A 24,664-nucleotide genomic window follows, 5' to 3' on the forward strand; every position below is an offset into this window, starting at 1 on the left:
AGCCAGAAAGAGAAAGAAAAATACCATATGATATCACTCAAATGTGGAATCAAAAAAAAAAAAAAAGGCCACTATGAACTCATCTAAAAAACAGAAACAGACTCACAGACTTAGTAAACAATCTTATGGTTATCAGGAAAAGGAGGGGATAAATTTGGGAGTTTGAGATTTACAAATGTTAACCACTATATATAAAAACAGATTTTTTAAAAAGTTTATTTTGTATAGCACAGGGAACTATGTTCAATATCTTGCAATAACCTTTACTGGAAAAAATATGAAAATAAATATATGTATGTATATGCATGACTGGGACATTGTGCTGTACACCAGAGACACATACATTGTAATTGACTGAACTTCAACTGAAAAAAAAAAAAAGAAACTTTCAATTTAGAATTATATTCCTAGCAAACCTACCATTCAAGAGTGAGGATAAATTAGATATTTTCAATTTAAAAAATCTGCCTCCTGTAACTTGTCCCTGTTCACCCCAGCTCTGTCCTCTGCAGCTACAGAGACTAAGTCAATGTTGCTCCAATAAGACAGCAAACAAACACCTGAAGATAGCTACCAAGTCCTAAATCTCCTCTCACCCAGGCTTCATGTCCCCAGGTCCTCAAACTGTCCTGTTTGACACGGCTCTCAGCATGTCCCACACACAACGAGAGGGGAAGGGAACGCTCACCGCACTTCACCATTCCGACTTCATAGCACTTCCGAAGTCGGCAGGCCTGGCAGCTTTTACGCCGGTTCTTATCTATTGTACACTGGTTTGTAGCTGGACAAATATAATCATTATGTCCTACAGCAGAGCAGAAAGAAAAGGAAGTTTATCGTTACAATATCTTAGTTACATCTCTTCCTGGCCAATAATACAGCTACCACTACCCAGCTGAGAGATAGGAGACATCTTCTCAACCACAGTACAGGTACCAAGGCCATGTTCAGCCCCATCAGTGCCTTCTTAGTGAGGAAAGGAAAGATGGGAATATTTTAGTAGCCTTCTTTTTGACTAATAAGGTGATTCTGTGCGTGTTCTTAGAATTCTCAAGAGATACGTTTAGACATATTTGCCTTTACACGTGGAAAGTGAGACAGTCACCTGAAATTGATTTGCTCCAAGTCACAGGACTCCTCAAGAGGAGCACTTGTGTCAAGTCACCAAATTCACCTGCTTGTGTTCTTTTACATATATCCCTCTTTGGGATTTAAAGTGACACTTCAATAGCTAAATAAGAGACCTAAACTGGTCAATAAGAGAAAATAGAAGTTAGCAAACCAAACAGGGACAGAAAGAACTGCCACTTGACAATGGTTGTGGCGGATTCAATTATTGTTCTCAATTCTTCACTCCCTCCCTCAGCCAGTGGCCTTGCCGTGTACTAGAGCACGCAGAGTATACTTCCCCACCAATTCATGTTGGGCGTGGCCATGGGACTTGCAGTAGGCACTGGTATGTTAGTAGACGTGATACTCCCAACAGCCTGGCTTGGCCTCTTGAGCATCCTTGAGGAGAAAATGCCTAGGGCAGCCCCTGGTCCAAGGAGAACGTGGAGATGTATGGTGCAGACGAGAGCTCAACCCAAAGCCCAGAGCCAAGCTTTATGAAGTAGAGCCACCCTAAACAACTCAAGACCCACAGTTTTAAAAGTAATGCTCACTGCAGTAATCTACAATCTAAACAGAGTTGTATAGTAATCTCTGACTAAGACAATGGTACTTTTTAATTTTTTAAGTAAAGAAGAGATAAAATTTCCATTTCAAAAAACATTCTTTCAGATACTGTATGGAAAATAGATTCAAGGCAGCAAAACAGGTGGAGGCCAGGAGATCAAGCAAGAACCCACTGTAGTCATGCAAACCGGAGAGGGGGCTGCCTGGACTGGGTATTGGCAGGGAAGATGAAGAGAGCTACAGAGATCTGGGAGATTTAGGGAACAGAAATGATAAGAAAACCGATGAAGAGCCAAAGTCAATAGGGTGCTTAGCTGCCTTTATTTCTTAATTGAGTCTTTCTAGTAAACAACAGGGCCTGAACTTCTTATGATAAAACATATCATGACCCAGAATTTCATTGTGGAAAAATGGATGAATCTCAGTGACAAATTAAATGAGCAAGTCACAAAAGAAGTCACAAAAGAACATAAAGGAGAGGATTCTGTTGGTATAAAGTTCAAAAATAGAAAAAAAACCCCTAAACTCTATTGTTTAGGGATACATGCTTAGGTGGTTTAAAAAAAAAAACCCATGACAAAGGCGGCAGAAACAAGAACAGTCTTACCTCTGCAGGGAGAGAATGTGCCGTAATTGAAAGGACCACCCAGAGGGATTCTGGGGCACTGAAGATATCCTGTTTCATGGCCTGAGCACTAGTCACACAAGGGATTGCTTTATAATTATTCTTTAAACTGAATATAAATATCAAACTGTATATATTTTATATATTATATACTTTTATATATATATATAAATACTAGAATAAATACATTCCTTAACTCTATCCTCTGAGAGAGGCTAGAAGCAGAGCTATCCTGAGAGCAACGAACGAACTAGCACCAGATCTTGGTTTATAAATATCATTCTCCACCAACAGGAAACAGGGAATCTTGGAGAAACAGCTTATTCCAGCTTATCCCACTGGGACAGAGAAAGTACAAGATAAGTCTGAAACATCCTGTTGTGCCAGGAAGTAAAGGAATGTCCAAAGAGTTATGGGCACATGTCAGAAGAGACACAGAAGCCAGTTTAAGGGAACCCTACTGGCCAAATCTGGGATAATTTGGACATCCAAATAAATAATTATATATATACTGGAATAAATATATTCCCTAACTCTACCCCCTGAGACAGTCTGGGAGCAGGGATAGCACCAGCCTGGCAGACATCACCTTAACCAAATAATCAAAGTGTACAAACTGAAATCAGGCACCACATGAAAGAAGCCAGTGAGAAGAATATAGCATCATTTCTGTGATATTCCTGCCAATAATGTGTGAGCTGAGTCTAATGATGAGGAACCATCACACACACCCAAAGTGAGGATCATTCTGCAAAATAACTGGCCTATAAGATTCTAAAGTGTCAAGATTATGAAAACCAAGGAAAAACTGAGGAACTCTTCTGGACAGATAGAGGGAGGCTGACGACCTAACAACTAAACGCAAAGTGTGATGCTAAACTGTAGAGGGCACTGTTGGGACAACTGGCAAAACCTGAACAAGTCTAAGGGTTAGATGGTGGTAATGTATCAATGCTGATTTCCCAATTTGATTCTTGTGTGGTGGCTATACCAGAAGTACATGTTAAAGTATTTGAGGGTGATGGGGTATAATGTTGGCAACTCATGATTTCAGGAATAAAGTTTCTTTATATTATATACGCACATTTTCTATAAGTTTGAGGCTTTTTTTTTAAATGCTCTTTTAGCTTCTCAAACAATAAAACAATAAACTAATTCAATACAAACACGTACAAATTAATACACAAATGCAGATAAGTTGAAATTTACCTATATTTCAAATGTTATTGCTTTAAGTCCTGAAATTAACTTTCCTCCTTCCAACTTAGCAGATTTTAAAGAGCATTCCCCAAAAGACATGGTTCTATGATCAGATTAAATTTAATAATTCTCTCCCCCTTTGTGTAGATTCCCATAACATTTGTTCAACAAAACACCAATTGAAATTTAGTTGTTTGTAGCTTTATCACCACATCCTGAGTCAGCCTGTGTACCAGCAAAGGTGCCCTAGAGATCCGAGTGACCCTCCATTCTGGCCACGTACAGGAAGCAATGTCTTCCCAGCCTGACACACCAACATTTCTGACCTCCTACTAATTTCCAGTACTTTCCATCGGCATCTCGTTTAGTCCTACAACTTCCCTATATCCCCATTTTACAAGTGAAAACGCTTAAGCTCATTAATAATCTCCTTAAAGTTATTGTTTCAGTTTTCCATGCCACGTAATAAATTTCTACAAACTTAAAAGCTTAAAACCAAACAAATTTATTAGCTTATAGTTCCTATGAATAAAGAGTCCAGGCACAGCTTACTCTTCTCAGGGTCCCAACAAGGCTGCAGCCAAGGTGTTGACTGGGCTGTGGACTCATCTGAAGGTCAGGATCCTCTTCCAAGCTCATTCAAGTTGTTGACAGAATCAGTTCCTGCAGCTGTAGTTCCGAGGTTTTCTTGCTAGTTATAGGCTGGACACTGCTGTCACCTCCTAGAGGCACCTGCAGTTCCTTGCCCAGAAGTAGTTCACAGTGTGATGGCTGCTTTCTCCCAGGCCAGGAGGAATGCATCTCTCTGACTTCCAGTGTCTCTCCAGTCTGCTATGATGGAGTCGCATATAATCATAGCATAATCACAAGAGACTATCCTATCACTATTTGCCATATAATGTAACCTAACCAAGGGAGCAACTCCTTTCATCGTATTTACAGTTTCTACACACACCCAAGAGTAGGGGGTAATATAAGGTGTGTTAAAAAAATTTTTTTAAGGAACAGCTAATTATCCTGTTACTGCTTTTACCCTCACAATATTTGAAAATAAAATTTAAAAGCCAAAATACATTTCTAATCAGTAACTTTCTATTATACTTTAGAACATAATGCTTTATAGTTAGAAGATACATGTAATCCCACAGTATTTCCATAGCAGGAGCAATCTTCTAAGTACCTTCTAAAAACTCCAAGAACTATACATGATGTCATCCTTATTGGTTTTGTAAAGCGGTTTATAACATTAAGCATTTAAAGGACAACTAGAGGTTGACTTTTATTTTTCTCACAGAGTTTACTGTAAAAGATCATTTTACTTAAAAAAAAAAAATCAGAAAGCACAATTATATGAACACACTCAATAAAATAGCCTAGAAAATGTCTTATGCAAAAGGTCATGGTAATTCACTTCACTTCTGGCAAAAAGAAAAAAGTCTTCCTTGAACTGCGCCAGCCACCTAATATATGAACGTGGTCTCCTTGTTCCATGCAACAGTCTGAGAAGCATGCTGCTCCCTACCGACAGAGCTGAGAGAAAAGCTCAAAGCAAAATTAAAAGCAAAATATAAAGCTAATTCTTTTAATTAAGATATAGAGCTTTATAGGAAAATGTACATTTTATACTATAAAACATAAAAGATTATCTTTCTTCCCTCTGCAAAATTACTGAGTCTGTCTGAATACTAATTATCATTCATATCTCACTGCATGGAGGGAAGAGACAGCACTGAACTTGAAATCAAAAGATCTGAGTTCAGTATCAGCTCAGCTTCCCAGTTCTTATTTTTAAAATAGAGCAATATGTTTATCACCCATCCCCTCACCAATACTCTTAAAGCAGCAGGCATCTACCTTGTGTTTTGCTCCCTCAGGACATTCTTCTTGAGTTCAAGACTAAGTAAGTCCCAAGTAATGAAATATATGCCTCCAAAAATCCTTTACACAAACTATGGGCTGCTGGAGCTTCCCATTTAAAGCTTAGCCTATAATGTCTTAAGAGACAAAGAGTTGAAGATTCATGAGCTGCAGGCAGATAGATTTCAACTGTCCAAGGACAATGGTAAAAGGTTATTATGAACACCAAAGTGAAAGCATGTAGAACAGTAATACTATTATTATGTATAGATAGAAAATAGCCAAAAGGATGAAATTTATGGAAACATCATAGGGAAATGGGCCAAATACATATCAAAAACCAACAAAACTTTGTAAGAGATATAAAAGACCTAAATAAATGGAGACGTGCTTCTTGATGTGAAGACTATAACAAAGATTCCTCCTAAAATAATTCTTAGGTTTAATAAAAGATCCACTGTTCTTAATATTAAGGATGGGAGGCCACTTAATAAAGTTATTCTAATGTTCTTGTAGACAAATAAACATGAGAAAATAGCCAGGATATTTTAAAAATAGGAGGTATTTATAGTGGCATGTATTAACATTTACAATAAAATTACAATAGTTAAAATAATGTGGTGCTTAAACAAGAATGAAGACACAGATCAACAGAACAGTCAGACTAAACACTAATATATATAAGAACTTAATGTACATCATATATATAGAAAAATCAATGAACAAATGAAAAAGTGTTCAAAATCATCAGTAATCAAGAAAATGAAAATTACATCCACAGGGAGATATAACTACATACCCAACAGAATGGCTAAAATTTAAAAGACTGACAGTATCAAGTTTTGATAAGAATGTGGAGCAACTAGAACTCTCATACGTTGCTACTGAGAATACAAAATGTTTCATCCACTTTGGAAAATAGTAAGTTTACTCCTAGACACAACTCAAATGGACAAATAAAGAAACTGGCATACATCTACTAGAATATTAGTAACAGAAAGGAATGAACTACTAATACATACAGCAACAGATAAATCTTAGAGGCAACATGATAAGTGAAAGAAACCACACACAAATGGTCACATACTTTATGACTCAAGTATATGACATTCTAGAAGAGGCAAAACTAGAGGGACAGAAAATAGATCAAGTTTTCTAGAGCCTGGGAGGTTGGGGTGAAATTGGCATGAGGAAACTTTCTGGGATGAATGTAATATTCCATATCTTAATTATGGTTGTGGTTACAGGACTACATGTATTCTCAAAATTCATAAAACTATAGAGTTAAAATAGGGAAATTTCATTGTATGTAAATTAAATCTCAAACAAAAAATAAGTTCCTTTTTTTTTTTTAAATCAATGAAAATGGAATTATGTAATATAACAATGTGGAGAAAGTTAACAATTTATGAAAACACATTTGATTCTTATTTCATTCAATATACCAGAAGAACTGAGTGGCCATTTTCAGCTACTGCAATGCCTTTATACAAGAGGATGCCAAAAATATGAAGAGACCAAAGAAACAATCATTTAGGCATTAAGCAACTGTAAGAGCACTAACTCCCATTTGTACTTTTAGGATGTGACTTTCCTAACAGATCCTCTGCTGATGCAGCAGGAAGGAATGACACAGGGAAAGCAGAGGAAACTTACTTTTCATTGTTATCAGCTATGGTCTCAGGGTTCACGAAATATTATGGAAAATACTTCATGCAGAGGCACTTTTCCCCAACAGCAAATAAGAAGAATTTCTTTTTAAAGGATGTAGTTAGTTGTCTGGGTAAAATTTCCTTAGAAGATAAAATTCTAGAACCTCAACAAGACAGAATTGTCATCCTATCAAGAGCTCTGTTCTGAATTTCAGAAAATCTGAGTTGTTCTTATCATATACAGCTGGAAACTGGACCTGGCCTTATAATCTACTAGTACAATCATCATAAACAAAAAATTTCAAGCACTGAGTATGTTAAATATAGAATGAAAAGCTCTGTGTGTGTAAAAGCAAAAATAAGCAGACAACACGGTTTATGTTCTGACAGCATTTGATGACATCATCTTCCTTTATCTGTGCTGTTTTTCCTTTGATAAGAAAATTAAGTTTGGAAATGGCAGAGGGCCCTCATCCACCTAACTATGAAGATTTTAGAGGAGGTAGGTTTAAATGAGATTAGGATTAGAAGAGAAATACAAGGAAGAAAGAAAAGATCTTGATATCTAAATACAGAAGAGTTAGAAGAAAAACTAGATTATCCTGAATTTGTAGGATGTTTACAATTGACCAAATATTTTCACATAACCAACCTCACTTCATTTTAGATCATCCCTGTGAGCATCTCCATTTCACAGGTAAGAAACAGGCTGGAAAGTCAAGTCACAGAGCGGCTAAGTGGAGGACCTAGGACCTCTGCAGGATGAATTTCAGAGGATTCACAGGAAAGGGACTCTTTATTTACTAACATTCTATGCTCACCACCCTCTGCATTCCATCAGTTTCTCTGCTTGAAGTAAAATGTTCTCTTAATCTAGAGTTATCATTGGGTGAATTAACTCAGTAAATTGCTGTTTGCCTTTGGCACACTATGAATTGCTTTAAGGTTGCTTTCCTTCACCAGATAAGAATAAGGCACTGAGGCTCTGGCAGAAAAGGGAAGGGAGTTCTGAGATGAGAACACTGGACACTGCCTGGGAGGGGGGCTACTAGGGGAGGGGTTACGGGGCAGAGACAGATGAGAACACAAGAGAAGGTGACTTCAGCAAATTAGAGCTGGCAAGGGAAGGAGAGCGGCAAGGACCTTCCTCCATGTGGTGCGGTGAGGGTCTGACTGGCCTTGAAACTAGGAGTGCACAATTTCAAATTGATTAAAAACGTGATTTAAAACAAACAAACAAAACCCAGCCCAGCAGAAATCTGGAGAAGGGAAGGGAAACAGTCTAAACCCAGACCAGAAAATAAGGGGATTGTGAAGGGAGGCACCACTAGTTAAGGGCAAGATACGCCTCTGGGTCAATTCTCAAAGTCCACTGGAGTTGAACTACTGATTTCTGACCTTTTCCATAAAATGTATTTATTCTCTCTTCCTCAGGAGCCAGCCCACCATGACTGTTACATATGCCAGATATTAAACACAAGTCAAAGGAAGAAACAATCTTTGCAGTTCCTAGCGAGCACACTTTTCTTCCCCAAGCTTTATCTTCACAAGGGTTGTAAGTAGGCGTCTTCTCCCAAGAAGACAGCGATGGGTGATGGGTAGGGTGAGACCCATTTGGGTTCTGGGGTAGAGATCCGCAGTTAAAGACAAAGTGCTCTACACTAAACAATCCACCCTGCCCCCAAACACACATGATCCTCTGAACTGCACATCAAGTATTTTGAGTACCAAGCAGGCCAACAGTGAAATTTATGCCAGGTCACCTGCAAACTTGTTTGAAAGCAAAAGTGGAGAACTAAAGAAGCAGCTAAAAATACTCTTGTACCTTGAATGCTTCTTTTAAAAAAGGCCTTACATCCTTCACACGACCAGACTCCATAGTGGTATCCCGACGCATAATCGCTGCAGACAGCACAGAAGTGAGCATCCCTCTTTGAACTTGGACTAGTGACAGGGCTGGCACAGCTGCTTCCACTGGCCTTCCTTTTCAGTGTCTCTCTGGGGGCAAAGAAAACATTCATTGTCCAAGATCATTAAAAGGAAACAGGGGCTTTCTAGGGGAAAAAACAGCATGAACATTGCCCAATTCATCTCTTTGCCCTCCAGGGTTCATGTTAAATATATTCCAAGATACCTGATCAAGCAAAACCTTTGTTACTGATATCAGATCTATGAAGAGTCATTGTTGGGAATGACTGATGCCTGAAAGCGGTCAGGCCAGTTCATGCCCATCCATGCAGTGCTGATGAGCACCAGTATCTGGATGGCCAGCTACAGCCATCAGGGTGTACATCTCTGAGTGTAGCAAGTGACCAGATTGAGTCTGGATGGGAAGGGTGGGAGAAGAAAAAGGGAGCAAGAAGGGAGAAGAGAGAAGAGAAGGGGAGAGTGAGTACGGGCCTGTCCTTTGAGAAGGCTCTGAAGGAAGCAGGTGGAGGGAGGGGCCAGTGCTTCCACAGAGGAAGAGAGGCACCAAAAACACAACTGGCTAGTTCCTAATTTTGCTAGGGCGTGTTTCTTATGGAAAGGAAATGGTAGGGGTATGATTGATTTATGAATGAAGGTAATTATACTATGGTTTAATTTACCCAAATATTAGCAAAACTCATGCTTAGAAACAAAATATTTCTTTCTTTAAAGGCTGAATGAGAAAACATTATCTTTAAAAAGTCCTAATTTTCATATTCTCTTTTACCAACAATTTTTTTAAAAAAACAAAAGTAAAATTGTGTAGTACAGCTTTCTCAAAGTTCTATGACAGCACATGAAAGTAATAAATTTCAATATTAAATATGCAATAACTTAGTTCTTCGGTTGTTTTGGAAACATATCTCACCCCGATGCTTCTCCCTAGAACACCTCTGTCCTCTGTAGCTGCACTTGTCATTAAAAATAGTATAAATTGAATGGAAATGATTTACCATGTTACCTTGCACCTAGAGTTCAAGAAATTTCAACTGAAGTCTACATTTAAATAGTTTCCTGTCAATCTTCATAAAATGTTATTATTTTGTGAACATATGAAGTGTTATTATTTTAGTTCATTGTTAAAAAGTTTGTACCAATTTTTTTATGTCTTTTCGGGCTTCATGCATCTAGTATTTCATTAAGTTGTAATACCAACAGTTACTTTTATCTTTAACACAATTTGTCATGAACACTAAATTGTGATTTCAATTTACAAGGTAAGAAGGCTCTAACTTGAAAGTAAAGTAAAAATTTCTTTTTCAAACCCAAATCACTTAATCAAGAAGAAAGTGATTTGGGGTGGGGGAGGGTATAGCTCAGTGGTAGAGTGTGTGCTTAGCATGCACAAGGTCCTGGGTTCAATCCCCAGTATCTCCGTTAAAAAGAAATAAATAAACCTAATTACCTCCCCCTCCCCCCAAAAAGCAAACAAACAAAACGAACAAAACGAACAAAAAGAAGAAAGTGATTTAAGTTAAATCTTTATTTTCTAAAGATGTAGTCATGAAAGTGAATTCCCCCCACAACACAGATCTGTAAACTTAACTTTTTAATCAGGACTAGACTATCAGAATAGATATTACAGACATTCTAGAACTCAGAATATCAGATGTTTTAAGTGATCTATGTGACTAATAAAGACCTTGTATAACACATACCTTTATTCTCACTAAATCATGAAGTGACCTGAATAACTCCCATGAACTACAATTCAGAATGAAGACTGGATTTACCTGTTCACAGGTAGGGTGTGTTCTAGTGATCTTGCTTCACACCAAGGACTCTTTTGAGGTTCTGTATACAGAAATGACGACTGGCAATGGATGGCTAAAGGAGAGAGGTGTCCAGGAGTTGGCCACAACACACTCGGGCTTGTGGTCTGTCGACCAGGTCCAACTTCTGAGTTGTTGGGAATAGTGTAATTCATCACAGCAGGGCTATAGAATGTCACGGCCGAATATTCATGGCGGCTCTCTACATAGGAGGACGGTATATATATGGGGCCTGGCTCCAGGGGTAGGACGGGTTGACTGCAGTTGAAGGAGACAGGAGAGTTAAGGCTAGATGGTGAGTTTTTGATATCCATGTCTTGAACAGGTAACAGCTAGGAAAACTCCTTGTGAGAAGAAGCACAAAGGAACACCATAATGTTCTCAAAGAGTCATGGCCAGGTATGGCTGTAAGGAGAAGAAAAGGCAATTCTAAGTTACAAGTACAAGCATAACTATTTAAAAGGCTGACATATTTTTACTAAACACTTAGACACACACACACACACACACACACACACACACACACACACACACTTGTATGGACCTAGAAATACATCCTGAAAAATAACATGAAAATGTTAACCTCAGAGGGGTGGGAATCTGAGGCACGGAACCCATTTTCTACTTCATTCACCTCCTTACTGCTTTTGTTGTTAACCATGAGAATTAATACAAATTCTTTTAAAAATTAAAAAACAGAAGATTAAATAAAAACACTCTCTGGAACTAGGTAAGTGCATTTTAAAGTTCTTATGAAGAAACAAACAAGGATAACCAAGAAAACCCTGAAAGAGCAGATCAATGAGGACTAGCATTAACAGATATTCAAATACACTATGAATCGCCAATAATAAAAAAGGAATAGACAGGCCAATGTACCTTTGCCAATAATCAATTTATTGCCTCTCACCTTTGAATGCACTCTTCAGTATATGTTCTATGACAATGGAATTCCTTTAAATATTTAAAGTGAGCCCAGCGTAAGCTTTCTCAGTAGAGGGTGCTTCAGGGACACCGCAGGGAAGAGGCTGCTGTGATCCCGGCAGGGGCAGAGGCTGGCGGGGTGGGTGTGACAACATCCAGTGGAGTCTGTGACAGAAATGAATCCAGAAGGAGGTCCCATTGCAAACCTGCAGCCTTGGCATAGAGAGAACCTTTCTGCAGTCACCTGCCCAGGCTGTGGCCCAAGCGGTCACAGAGAAGCCATTCCTTGTGCAACCCTCATCTCTGGCACCTGCATGCTCTGCGGACACCTGGACTCCCAGTGCACGCCCCCACACCACACATTGCTGACTGCCTGCTCCCCACCTGCAACTCCAGACCACTCTAGCCTGTCTAAACCAGTAGATATCTCTACTAACTAGTGGCCAAACTATCTTTTCCAAGGAGGGCTGAATCCCCCAGATTTGTCCTTCCTTGGGTACTCTCCCCTCAGCTCTTGGGTGCCATATAGATTGTCTTATATCTTATACTTAATCTCTTCTTGTAGTTGGTAATTCTTATATTAGACTTCCCCTGTTGAACCTACTAGGTAGTTTCTATCTCCTCATTGGACCCAGACTGCAATGCAACAGAATAGAAAATCCCAAAACAGCAAGTTCAAAAACTCAAAAGTTTTTGGAAATTTGGCACATGATAAAGGTGGCCAAATTTCTCAAATCACTAGGAAAGCACCCAACAACAGAATTATCATTGGAAAAAGAATTTATGCCAGAATAAACTCCAAATGTTAGAGACCCCAATGTTAAAAGAAAACTGGAGAAAAAAAAGAGAGAGAGAGAGAGAACTGGAAAGAGGAGGGAGAGGAAAGAGGAGGGGAGAAGGGCGGGAGCTGCACCAGTACTAGAGGCAAACTTAGGTGAGTCCCTTTACAACACGGGTGTGGGGAAAACACACAAAAGTCTAGATACAATAAAAAGATGTACATAAAAGTACATAAATGCAGTACACATAATAGTAAATCTTAGCATATCATAAAAACTTCTTAACTCTGACTCAAAATCCAGATGCCATTAAAAGATGTGCATAAAAGTACATAAACTCATAAAAGTGAATATCTGCATATCATAAAATACCATGTCAAAAGACTAATGATAAACTGAAAAAAAAAAATACTCCCAACTTGTATCAGCAACAAGGAGCTAATCACCCTGGTATAGAGAGAGAACTCTTATACTACGGTGAAAAAGACCAAAAATTCATTAGAAAAATAGGTAAAAGACATAGATAGAACACACAAAAAAAGGAAGGCAAATGGCTCTTAAAATACATAAAAAGATGTTCAACCTTGTTCAGCAAAGAGATACAAATTAAACTACACCAAGATACCAGTTCTCACATTTGCCAAGAATTCAAATGTTTGACAAGACTCTCTTGGCAAGATTATGGAAAAAACACGGACTGTCTCCTACATTGCTGGTGAGAGTGCAAAATGGCACAAATTCCATGGGCACTTGGCAATAAACAGCAAAATTACATATGCTTTTACCCCTTGGACCACGAGTCCATAGTGATGTTCAAAAAAGGAGAAGAAAAAGAGAATCATCTGCCACCATTGCAAGTGACTGTTACATCAGTTCCTCACTCTAAAAATTAGTAATTAGGGAAAAAGAATTAAACCTGTATTCCAGCTTTTTAAGAGAATCTATGATTTATCCCAAAGTAGAGGGGAAACCCCATTTAAAAAAATTTTTTTAGTTATATTTATTTTTTATCTTTTTTTGGAGGTGTATGAAGTAATTAGGTATTTATTTTTTTATTTTTTTAATGGAGGTACTGGGGATTGAACCCAGGACCTCGTACATGCTAAGCACATGCTCTACCACTGAGCTATACCCTGCCACCCCTGGGGAACCCTTCTTTACCAAAGAATGGCACTTAATAAATAGTTCAGAAAAATATTTGGATGGATAGATGAGATAGAAAGATAGAGCAAATAAGTCAAAATGTTAACATTTACCAAATCTAGGTGGTAGGAACATATGGATATTCATTATACTAGTCTTTCAACTTTTCTGTAACCTTGAAATTTTTCATGATAACCTTGGGAGAATAAAACAAAGAACTTAAAAATGGAAGTCTTTTTTTAAAAGTTAAAATAACTGGAATAATATAATCTGGGAAAGGGAACAATAACCATTAATAATGAGACTGGTTGAGAGAGATCATTAAGAAACTTGCCTAAAGAAATTCTCAGTCTTCAATATTTTCAGCTCCAGCAGTCATCTACTTCCATGCATAGGTGACTTGACTCCCGAAAGCTCCTGATTCCTTATTCCTCACATCATTTAAATGCTCCCTTCCTTTGTCCTCAAAACACAATATACCTATGGTGGTTTTAAAAAAAAATCCACAAATTCTTCCACACTCTTCCCTACAAATGGTGGTGCCTAACCTCCCCTTTGAGTATAAGCTAGATTTAGTGACTCTCTTCTAATGAATAAACTATGGCAGAAGGGATGGCATCGACTTCCACATCTAGGTTATAAAAGGCACTGCAGCCTCCCCCTGGCTTGCTCTCTAGGACTACTCACTCTGGGGAAAGTTAGCTGCCATTTGTGAAGACACTCAAGTAGCCTTATGTTGGCCTCCTGCCAACAGCCAGCAAGGAACTACAGTGAGTGAGACATTCTGGAAGCCGATCCTCCAGTTCTAGTCTAGTCTTCAGATGACTGTAGCCTTGGCTGACATCTTGACCTCAACCTCATGAGAAGGCCTTTGCCAGAACCATCCAGCTCAGCTGCTTCTGGATTCCTCTCAAAAACTGTGTGAGATAATACGTTTGTTGTTTTAAGCTGCTAAATTCTATGATAATTTGTTACACAGCACTGAATAATTAATAAAACATCCAAGGCAAAAGTCATCATTTGCCTCCCTCAAACCACTCCTTATTTCCTATTTGTGTTCAATGTGACAAAGCCCATTACAGTTATCTTTGGTTTCTCCCTCCATCCAATTACCTTTAATGACCAAGGCACGCTGGGTTTTTCCTCCACAGTGCCTTTCCCCATGTTATGTCTTTTGCCACCTTCTGAGCAAGCTCTCGTTACCTTTTATCTGTGCATCCGTACTAGGCTCCTTACTGTTCCTTGCCTCCACTGAGCTCTTTCTCCAGGTCCACAGAGCAACCAGATTAGCATTCTTAAAAACCCAGCTCTGATCAGTCCTCTGCTTCTCACCAGCCTCTTAATAACTCATGCTCTTCTAACAGTCAAGGCATTCCACTGTATTGCCCCAACTCATCATTCCACTCTAATCTCCTGCAACTTTCCTACAGAAAACCAGCCATGTCCATAAGAAATATGCAAAGTGCATTGTGAAGTGGTTGGCATTTTATGCCTTAGTATATTTTTCACTCCAGCATCCCTATAGTTACCTACTATTTTTCACTCCAGCATCCCTATAGTTACCTACACAGAAAATTAATCTTCCTTATTAGAACTATACTGAATTCTTAGAAATGGTAAAGATGGGGTGGGAGAGTAAAAAGTAAGTACAGTTAAATTTTAAGCTCCTTGAAGGCACACATTATATTTTATTCACCTCCCACTACAATTCAATAAACAATTGTTGTAAGAAAAGAATATAAAGAAATGTGTTGAAAATATACAATTTCACCCGTCAACAGTATTAATCAAAGATGGAGCATTTTCAGAAGGCATGATACTGAGCTGAGACAGAGAATCTAGAGGAGTCCCAAAACATGTTCCCTGCCTTCAGGAAGCCACCACTGTGTCTGGTGAAGGAGACAGGACAGACCAGGTGAAATGACAAGGAACTAATACAAAGCTGCTACCACTTCTAATCAACACTGACTGACCACAAGGGACAGGAGAGAGAATGGGAGCTGGAGACGAATATAGGACCAAGGGAGTCTTTTAAAAACTATGTGCATGAATTAATCATGAGTACAGGATTTCATATTTCAATCCCTCAGCTTCCTAACATATACAATTCCTGATTCCTAATAGAGAATATGGAAGATAAAGCATATAATGCTAACTATTGTCAAAACTAGCAATTTCCAAACTTTTTAAAAAAGTTGTATTAAATACACATAACAAAGTTTATCATCTTAACCATTTCTACGTCTACAGTTCAGTAGTGTGAAATGCATTCTCACTGTCGTGCACCGTCTCCAGAACTCTTTTCATCTTGCAAAACTAAGACTCAACACCCGTTAAACAACAGTGCCCCCATTCCTCCTCCCCCAGCTCCTAGTGACCACCCTACTACTTCTGTCTCCATGGATTTGACTATTCAGTACCTCATATAAGAGGAATCATACAGTATTTGTTCTTTTGTGACTGGTTTACTTCACTGAGCATAATGTCCTCAAGGTTCATCCATGTTGTCTCATGTGTCAGAATTTCTTTCCTTTTTAAGGCTGAATAATATTCCATTGTATGTATATTCCACATTTTATCTATCAAAGAAGAGTTTTAAACAGAGATGCTTTTCTTTTTTTTTTTTTTAAGAACCATTTACAAAATGGAAATAACCTAAGTTAGAGCAAATGGCTGAATACAGGAGAGACCACAGGTGTTGGTAATTAGGTCACTGGTAACCTTTAGATGTCAGCACTAGAACTGACAGTATTCTTTAGAGGCTTTTATCAATCTGTCCTGAAAACACCCCTCCTATTTCAATCCACCTACACATACACCTGTTCTCTGTGCTTATGTTTTCAATATTGTACCTTGGCTACTGTGTTTTAGTGCATTGTTTTTGCTAAATAATCTGAGCCTATCTTATGTAGCCAATGTTTAATCAAAAGACATTTAAAGTACTTTAATATACTGTATAGCACAGGGAACTATATTCAATATCTTGTAGTAACTTACAGTGAAAAAGAATATGAAAATGAATATATGTATGTTCCTATATGACTGAAGCACTACGCTGTACACCAGAAATTGACACAACATTGTAAACTGACTATACTTCAATAAAAATATTAAGAAAAAAAACAAAGTACTTTAACCACACAACTTAAATAGTATATGTTACAACAATTGACAGCAAAATACTTAAGGTAACACACATAACAAATTGTATTTATGCATAATAAAATGTAACCTAGAGGTGGCAATTAACTTTAGATTTCTCAAACTTAGGGAAAAAAAGTATAAGAAAACAAGATGCCTTACCCAATTTAATAAATAGAAAGTATATCCAAAGTTTAGTGTGATCACCACAGTATAACTTTCTTATACAGAGCACTGCTCAAGGTAAACTTACATGGGATAAATTCAACACTCTCAGTCAGCAAATGAAGATTCAGTTATATTCAGGAAATTAAGCAGGAAAGCAGTGGATTTTAGAATAAGAACTTGAACAAGAGACTTCAGCTTGGTACTCAATCAACTTTTTTAAAAAATCAATTAAATTGTTTAAACAAAAAATTATTCTCTGAAGATTTTGGTCAATCAAGGTTTTACTGAATTTCATGAGGTCTCAACTTTACATTGCTCCAAAAAATATATTTAGCATATCAGCATACATAGCTCAGAAAAGCCAGCACACCAAACTGTCAGAAAACCTCTGCTGTCTTTTCCTTTTTCATTAGGCCTTTTACTGACACAAAGTGATGAACAGTATCATGGAAATTCATGAACTTGCAATAATACTTCCCACTATCCAGTAGGATAGGGAACACTCAATTTAAAGCAAAGATGACGTCTCTCTCTGAAGAGCAGAGGATCAATTCCATCACTCATTCGCACCTACGACAGAATGTTCATTCTAGGCCCAGAAAGGCTGAAATCACCTGTCAGACACATACCGCCAAACAGCAAATGCCAGGATTCATCCAGGCAATCAATGAGTTGCCACAGCAACTTTCCTTAGAAAATATGGATTTCACCAGCCTCTCTAGAATTCCCCCACATCCCCAGTACCATGATAATCAATGTGAGAACTGGTTTCTGGACAGTGATTAAAGGGCCACATTGGTTTTTGGTTGGCTATATTTTAGATATATCCAGATTCACGTGACAACCATCTGTCAGTGGAGTCTTGGGCAACTAATAACTTGATAGCCAATGCGAAGGGTTTTTCCTTCTTAAGCAAAGACACAAGAAGGGGTGATGAACTTAAATCACTGCAGTAGACCTGGGAGACAAGAGAACAGGCAGCAAAAAGAATGTCTTCTCTGCTGGAGGTCCAGAAAAGTGAATAAACCAACTGTGGTCATTTAAGTAGTTCTGCTCTAACACAGGGATATAAACTGGTTGAAGAAAAGAATTCCAAAAAGATTAAAGTTCTTTAACATTGTGGGATAGGATATTCTCAACACATTTGTTTGAACACCCAAGCTTTGCCTCCATAACCACGATATCTGGTACAACAGGGAAAGAGAGTCTCTAAACAGTTTAATTGTTGGGCCTGGCAGGCATGGAATTTCACCTGGCCAACAAAAGAACATGTACCCGGACATCCTGAAATGACTGCAATCATTCCCATTTTCTTTAATTACTCACCGTAGCCTATAATAGTTGGCCCATAGCCTTTGTGATGAACAGCCCTTGTCTTCTGCTGGAAGAGGTCCCTCTCACGCTCCCCCAGCACACACAGCTGCGTGGAGCCCTCTCGGGTCACGTCTGTGTGCAGCAGGAACGCTTTCTGTACACATGGGATTACACATAGTGTTCTAGTGTACTTGCTGGGGAACACATTATGGCTCTTAAACTAAAAAAAAAAGTTTTTAAAATTCCAAATGTTGACAGTGATTCCTGGAGAGGAAAAAGGCAGGCCCTAGAAATGGCAGAAAGACACTCCAGAAAGAGTAGACTGATTTTTAGTAAGGTGCCCATCAAATCTGGTTTAAAAATCAGAAGACAGTCATCAGCGGCCTGCTATTATGTGTATTCTTGCCCAGTGGACAATGCAGTACACTGGGTCCTAGGCTCAGCCCTGCCTGAAAGCCAGCGGATCTTAGATAAATCACGTGAACTCCCTGGGCTTTCACATCGTTTTCAGTAGGACTAGGGACCAGTATGAGTCCCACCGTGTCACAGCACTTGACGATGAAGTGAAATGATGTACATGGAAGCATTCTGCAACCTATCATCACATATCCAAGAAGATGAGGTCAGTCTATTCGCATACCACTGAATATGCTTACAGTATTTGGCAGAGTTTCTAGACAATGTAGGTTAAGGTGCCTTTATGGTCACCCTGAAGGTTTTGGCCTAATTTTACTTTCTTAACTACTTCTTGACACTGCCCAAAATGCTGAGCTGCTAGCAGCCTGTGTGGAACACACATGCCACATTTTCCTATGCTGTTTTCTCAAGCCTGCCTGTCACACTTCCCCAGGCACTCAGTTCGAACACTCCACGTGTGTGTGGCCTGCAGAAGTCATAAACTCACATTCACAAAGCAGACACTAGAAGGAGTTTCATGGAAAAGATAAAAAATAGCTCTTAAGTGTCAAGCAATGTTAAGGCTCTCAGTCTAATATTGATTAAGAATAGAGAAAAAACACTTCAAAATCATCACAGAACTGATAATTAATAATTGATTCACATGCAAATCTTAAGAACATGTATCTGTACTTTCTAAAATGAGAAAACCTAATTCCCCTAGTAGCCCACTGAGCTGCAAAGGAAATAGAACTGCGAGGACTTGAAGATGGGAGGAGGACAAAGCCTCACCCCAGGGTTTGCACACTCTAAGGCAGGGGTTTGGAGGGAGAGCAAGCCTCTGCTCCTTCCCAATACCAACAGCCAGAGAAAATGCTCCACTTTTAGGAAATCGAACCATATTCAAATATTCATTTAAGGCTGAGTGGGGGAGAGCTGTGGGTGGGGAGATTCAAGAGGACATGACCAATGAGGAAGTTAGAACGAAGGCATTCAACTCCCCTTCCAGTCCCAGGTTTGACAGTGGAACACAAAACGTTTACCAACAAAAGGTTGTAGTCCCGCTTTAAGGAAATATAGACAAGTCCAGTAATTTGTCTTCTTGGTGACCCTCATTCTTCTGCCCTCTCTCAAATACACCCACACAAAGATTTCCTGAGTAAAGCCCTCAGTTATTATCCAGAACTATAACTGTTCCAGTTAGAAATGCCAACGACCCAGTTTGCTGGTGCCTCATAAACTGGCCCCTCTGTATGTCCTAGGTACTGCCAACTGCAGTTCTCTGAATGGGAAGTTGTGTACGTATTTAAAAGACAGGCTCTTGTTTTTCATAGCACATAGGAAAAAGAAAAAAGCCATCAATCTGACATTTTATTAGGAGTGACTAGAAATAACAGGCTTCTAACTATTTACTGAATTGAATAATGTATTAAACAGTAAAACTTAATTAGTTTATAAAAGATTTTGCATCCATATCCTGCAGGAAAATCTAGATTTCAAACCATGAGCACAGAAATGAAAAAAATGACATCTACACATAAATCGGGCACAGCCCTCACTTAGCTCCTATTAAGGAAAGTATTTTAACTTAAGTAGTCGCAATCACTCTATATTTGAGGAAAACTATATAAGCAACAGATGAGTGATTTCCAGGGGCTGGGGTTAAATGGAGAGGGTGGACCACAAAGGGGACTTCTGGTGGGTGATGGAACTGTTTTGTCTTGATCGTGGAGGTGATTATATGAGTGTGCAACAGTCAGAATTCATAGAGTGATACACCTAAAGAGGCTAGATTTCACTCCATGTAAATTATACTGCAATAAGCTTGACTTTTCAAAATGCTATTAGGTCTAAAACAACGTACTAGGCACTGGATAATGAAGTCTAAAATTCACGCATGCATTTCTCAAGGGTTCTAGATATAATTATCAAAAAACTTACCAGTAAATGATTCAAGTTCAGCCTTCAGTAGTCTATACAATTATTTTATTATTTATAGATATTATGTAAAATGATTCAAAGCATGAACTAAAATTATCATAAGATGTATTTGAATCATTATCTGTTAGATATACATTTATAGAAAATTGCAGTGTCTTATTCTTAAAATTGGCCATATCAATACCTATTAAATGCTAATTATATTTTTAAGGGCTGAATTTACTACTAAATTTTACCTATTCCATGTTATAAATGAATTGAGAAATGTAAAGCGTGATTAGATTTATTTGCAGCCCTCAGAACCACTATGAAAGCTGTCCTAAATGTTTTTAATTGGCTTCAATGACTTATATGCCTTAAGTGTTACAGAGGACTGGTGGCTTTCAAAATAAGAGTGTTTCAGTAATTCAACTGAAAAAAAAAATGCTTAAATGTAAAATGGAATCTTAAGGTTACATTCTTCCCTCTTCTGGAATGTATGCAGAAACATATATATTTTTTCTGCAGAAAAAATAAAAGTCAAAGAATAAGTGTGTAACACTCTTCATCATTACAGTACATTTACTTTTTACAATACAGACAGCAGAAATCTTTCTTTTCATGTGTTCGGTTTTAAAATAACATCTTTCCCCCCCACACAAAGGAAAACAGCCACTGTGAGTGTAGAAACGTAGAACAAAAATGAAAATTCCTAATGGAATGCCCATGTAAATACTAGAAATCTAACAAAATGAAATAAAAATCTTTCCTCAAAAGTGTCGTGTACCACACCAAAGCACAAAGTTGCTTTCTAAAAAGCTAACAAAATTGAGTCAACTTTATCTTCCTAAATAGAAAACCACTCAAATCCAAGTTTCGTTTTTCATAAAAAGTATACTCCCTTGACTTAATTTTATATCCAATATGAATTAGGCAGGAATGATAAAACAACGGGTTAAGAGAACAGTGGCTGGGTTCCTCTTCAACAAATACAACAGCCCAGATGATCTTAATCTTGCTCAGTCAGAATTAACTCTGCTTTCTGATATGACTAAAGTATGCCAGGTAATATATTTGAAAATACGGGCCACCTGCCTGATGCATGCACATCTTCCCAGACCCATAAAACTCAAGATAAAGTGCCCTGGTCAACTTTCCCACTGCCACCGTTTCACCCACTGTCAGGAAACCCGTAGAGAAAACACAGAGAAGTTTTTTTTCTTTTAAAAGACATGTATATTAGCACAATCGACACAGAGCTCACAGGCACAAATTAATTAGTTAATTTGCCATAGACTTGGATGAAAATATTTAGTCAGAACATGAAATTACTGTTTCCAGTAGTTTTCCAGGCGGGTAGATTTGGCGGGGGTTGGGGGTGGGGTGTCTTTTATTGTTCCCAGTATTACTGTTTCCCCATCGCTAGATTCCAAACAGAAAATCAGTTAAATCACACCGTGAGCGAAGGGGCACTTACCTTACTTGTAAACACCGGCCTAGGAACCGCTAGAGCACGGCACGTGCTTTTTCCGGAGTAGTTCTGCTCACCGCGCCAGGCAGCAGCACCACCTGCGGAGCGTGGGCGCAGCTCGCGCAGCCCAGACCCCAAACGCCAGCCTTTACCGCAGCTCCGGATGCCAGTGGCAGCCCAGGACGGTCCCTCTCCCGCCGGGCTCCTGCCGCCTCCTCTCCGTCCTGCAAGTTTCCAGAGGCGTCTCTCGCAGCCTCTAGCTTCTAGCGGCCTAGCAGCAGGGGCGAGGGAGTGGGTGTCAAAAGGTCCAGTAGCCGAAGACACTGCCAAGATCACAAACGACTTAACGAGGAGCCTCGCCTTCCTTTAAAAGACGGGGACTGGGGGGAGGAGGAAGCCAAGAGCCCACGTGACCACCTACCCAGCTGCCGGGAGATCTCGGAAGGACCCGGGCTCCCTGCCTCCCGATTCAACTCACCTGTGCGGAGTCGAAGACCCAGGGCAGAGGCGGTCACGCGCAGGGGTACCAAAACACAGGCGGCGCCCCTCTCACCGGCCTTGGATCTGGAAGGTCTGGGGCGGGGCCGGAGAATGTCCATTTCTAACCAGGTCGGGGTGATGCCGGAACTGATGCTGCACGGCTGGCGGCCACACTTTGAGGAACAGGTGCCTAGGCTCTGACCCACGTTGAGTGTGAGAGGGGCCGGGTGCTTTGGCGTCGTTAAATACATCAGCCTGACTCTTTAAAGCATCTAGAGGTGAAACTAGAGAGGCACTGGGTTTGTCCAGTCCCCAGCGGCAAGCGCAGCTTCGTGCCCCGAGAGGCAAGGCCACGCTGCACGGCCGGGAGGTGGAGGGTGTGGGTTCCCATCTCTCAAGGGTTGGCTGGGAAGACCTTTCGCCTTAGACCAAAGATCCCAGGGACCTCTTCAAACTCACCTACTGCAAGGAAGGGCTGGGGAGGAGGGGAGGTGGAAATCTGTGCTTGGCTGTGGAGGCGCCCCTCTTCCCCCGCGTCGCCTGTGTCAAACTCTCTCCGCGGGCGAGCGTCCCCTGGTGGCAGCTCCGGTTCCCCAGATCTGCACGGTCCCTAAGCTCTCTTTACCCACCCGGCAGTAGCCCATAGTGTGAGGACTGGTAAGACTATTTGATATTCACAAAGAAGTGACTGGTTTCTTGATGGCAAATATCGAAAGGGAAGTAGCAGGTGTCCCAGAGGCCATTGCTAGACTACAGTGCCATATTTGTGCCTAATTAATCATCAGACTATCCATGCACGTGGCAAAAGGGACATGGTCCTTGATCTGGTTGTGACTCCAGATTGCTGATAGACGAAGACCAAAGGGACATTTGGAGGGAAACTTTTACAGAGCCAGTGTTGGGGTTTAACCAAAAAATAGCCTAGAGGGACACTAGTGTGCTCTGGGTTTGTAAGAGTGAAGTCTGCAGTTGGACTCCAAATATGGAGAGCCACCTACTTTATAAACAGTGGTTATCAAAACTTTGTACTCCCCCTACCTCCAGTTTTCATGAAAGCTTGGACTCCTGGATTCTCTCAAGTTGTAGGACAGAGTTCCCTGATCCTTGAGGCAGAGAAGTTAGTTTGGACAGGAGGGTGTGTAGCTGACAGATCCACCTGTGAAGGCAGGTAAACAAGATGCTTATCTTTGCCAATCTCTTCTCTCTGGTTCCCTCTGCTGGGTGTCACTTCAGGTACCTAGTACCCATAGGCTTTTTCCTTCTTTCCACCTTAAGGAGAAAATTTTAAGTGATGGTTTTTAAAAATCAGTTATACTTCAATAAAATATGTATATAATATCGGTTCTATTTGGTAGCACTTGTCAGCAAGATATCCCTGGAATGGAAATTATCACGAAGGAATTTCAGTCATAAGCCAATAGGCAGATAAAGATGCTGTGAGGGTGAAAACTGACATCTATTAAGTATCTACATCACACTGAGGGTGCACTAAGTGCTTGCACAGCAATTCATTTAATCCTCATGCCGCTCTGTGAACTAGGTAATACCCCACTTCTCAGATGAGGAAACTGAGGCTCATAGAGCTTATATCAGCGACTTGAAGCCTTGCATTGTAGGAAAGGAACCCAGTGGCAACGATGCTTTCCTAGGTAGCTACTATTTATTGGGCATTTAGCTGTGTTCCACTTTCTACAATTATCTCATTTCATATACGACAAGCCTCTGAGGTATATTCTATTGTTAAATAGCCCCATTTTACATTTGAGAAAATGGCCAGTCAGTGGCTGAGAACAACTTGAACCCAGGCCAGATCCCCAAATGCTGTTTTCTTCCATATCGTAACTAAAATCAATTGGAAATGAAGATGGCTTGAATGTCAGGACATTGTATCTCCTGCAGACAAGACCCACCTTAAAGCCCCCTGCCAACTGTGAGAAAAGCTTCTGCTCAAGCCCAGAACGAGAACTAGGGCTCCGTGTTTGCTGTGATGCTTCCTTCAGAATGCGTTCCACTCACGAGAACAGCTTGTTCTCTTTTTAAGACCCTCAAACACCCACAGAAGCTATTTGTTACACAAGGAAACCTCATTGAAGGAAATGTTAAGCAAAAGAATGAACGAGAGTGAGTACATTTCCTTCTGACTCACTCTGTGGATCAAGAACAATAATGGTACCTTA

At 39.7% G+C, this 24,664-nt stretch overlaps 1 protein-coding gene across 5 annotated transcripts in view; it reads right to left on the minus strand.

The window, feature by feature from the left end:
• Window positions 1-23,036, minus strand: part of ESR2 (estrogen receptor 2) — a 49,189-nt gene extending 26,153 nt beyond the window's left edge. For 4 of the 5 annotated variants that reach the window (XR_004320741.1, XM_032482163.1, XM_032482161.1 and 1 more), the window contains exons 1-5: window positions 22,486-23,036; window positions 22,014-22,330; window positions 10,713-11,156; window positions 8,837-9,009; window positions 689-805 (exon numbers count right to left, since the gene is read on the minus strand). Coding sequence is in view for 4 of the 5 variants with exons in the window: in XM_032482163.1 (XP_032338054.1) it covers window positions 689-805; window positions 8,837-9,009; window positions 10,713-11,065 (643 nt within the window). In the remaining variant the exon portion in view is untranslated. Of the gene's footprint in view, window positions 1-688; window positions 806-8,836; window positions 9,010-10,712; window positions 11,328-22,013; window positions 22,331-22,485 lie in introns of those variants that run through there. The other variant, XM_032482162.1, reaches the window with a different exon arrangement.
• Window positions 23,037-24,664: the final 1,628 nt, after the last annotated feature.

Source organism: Camelus ferus, chromosome 6 (assembly GCF_009834535.1).
Source record: "Camelus ferus isolate YT-003-E chromosome 6, BCGSAC_Cfer_1.0, whole genome shotgun sequence".
Classification (NCBI taxonomy): Eukaryota; Metazoa; Chordata; class Mammalia; order Artiodactyla; family Camelidae; genus Camelus; species Camelus ferus.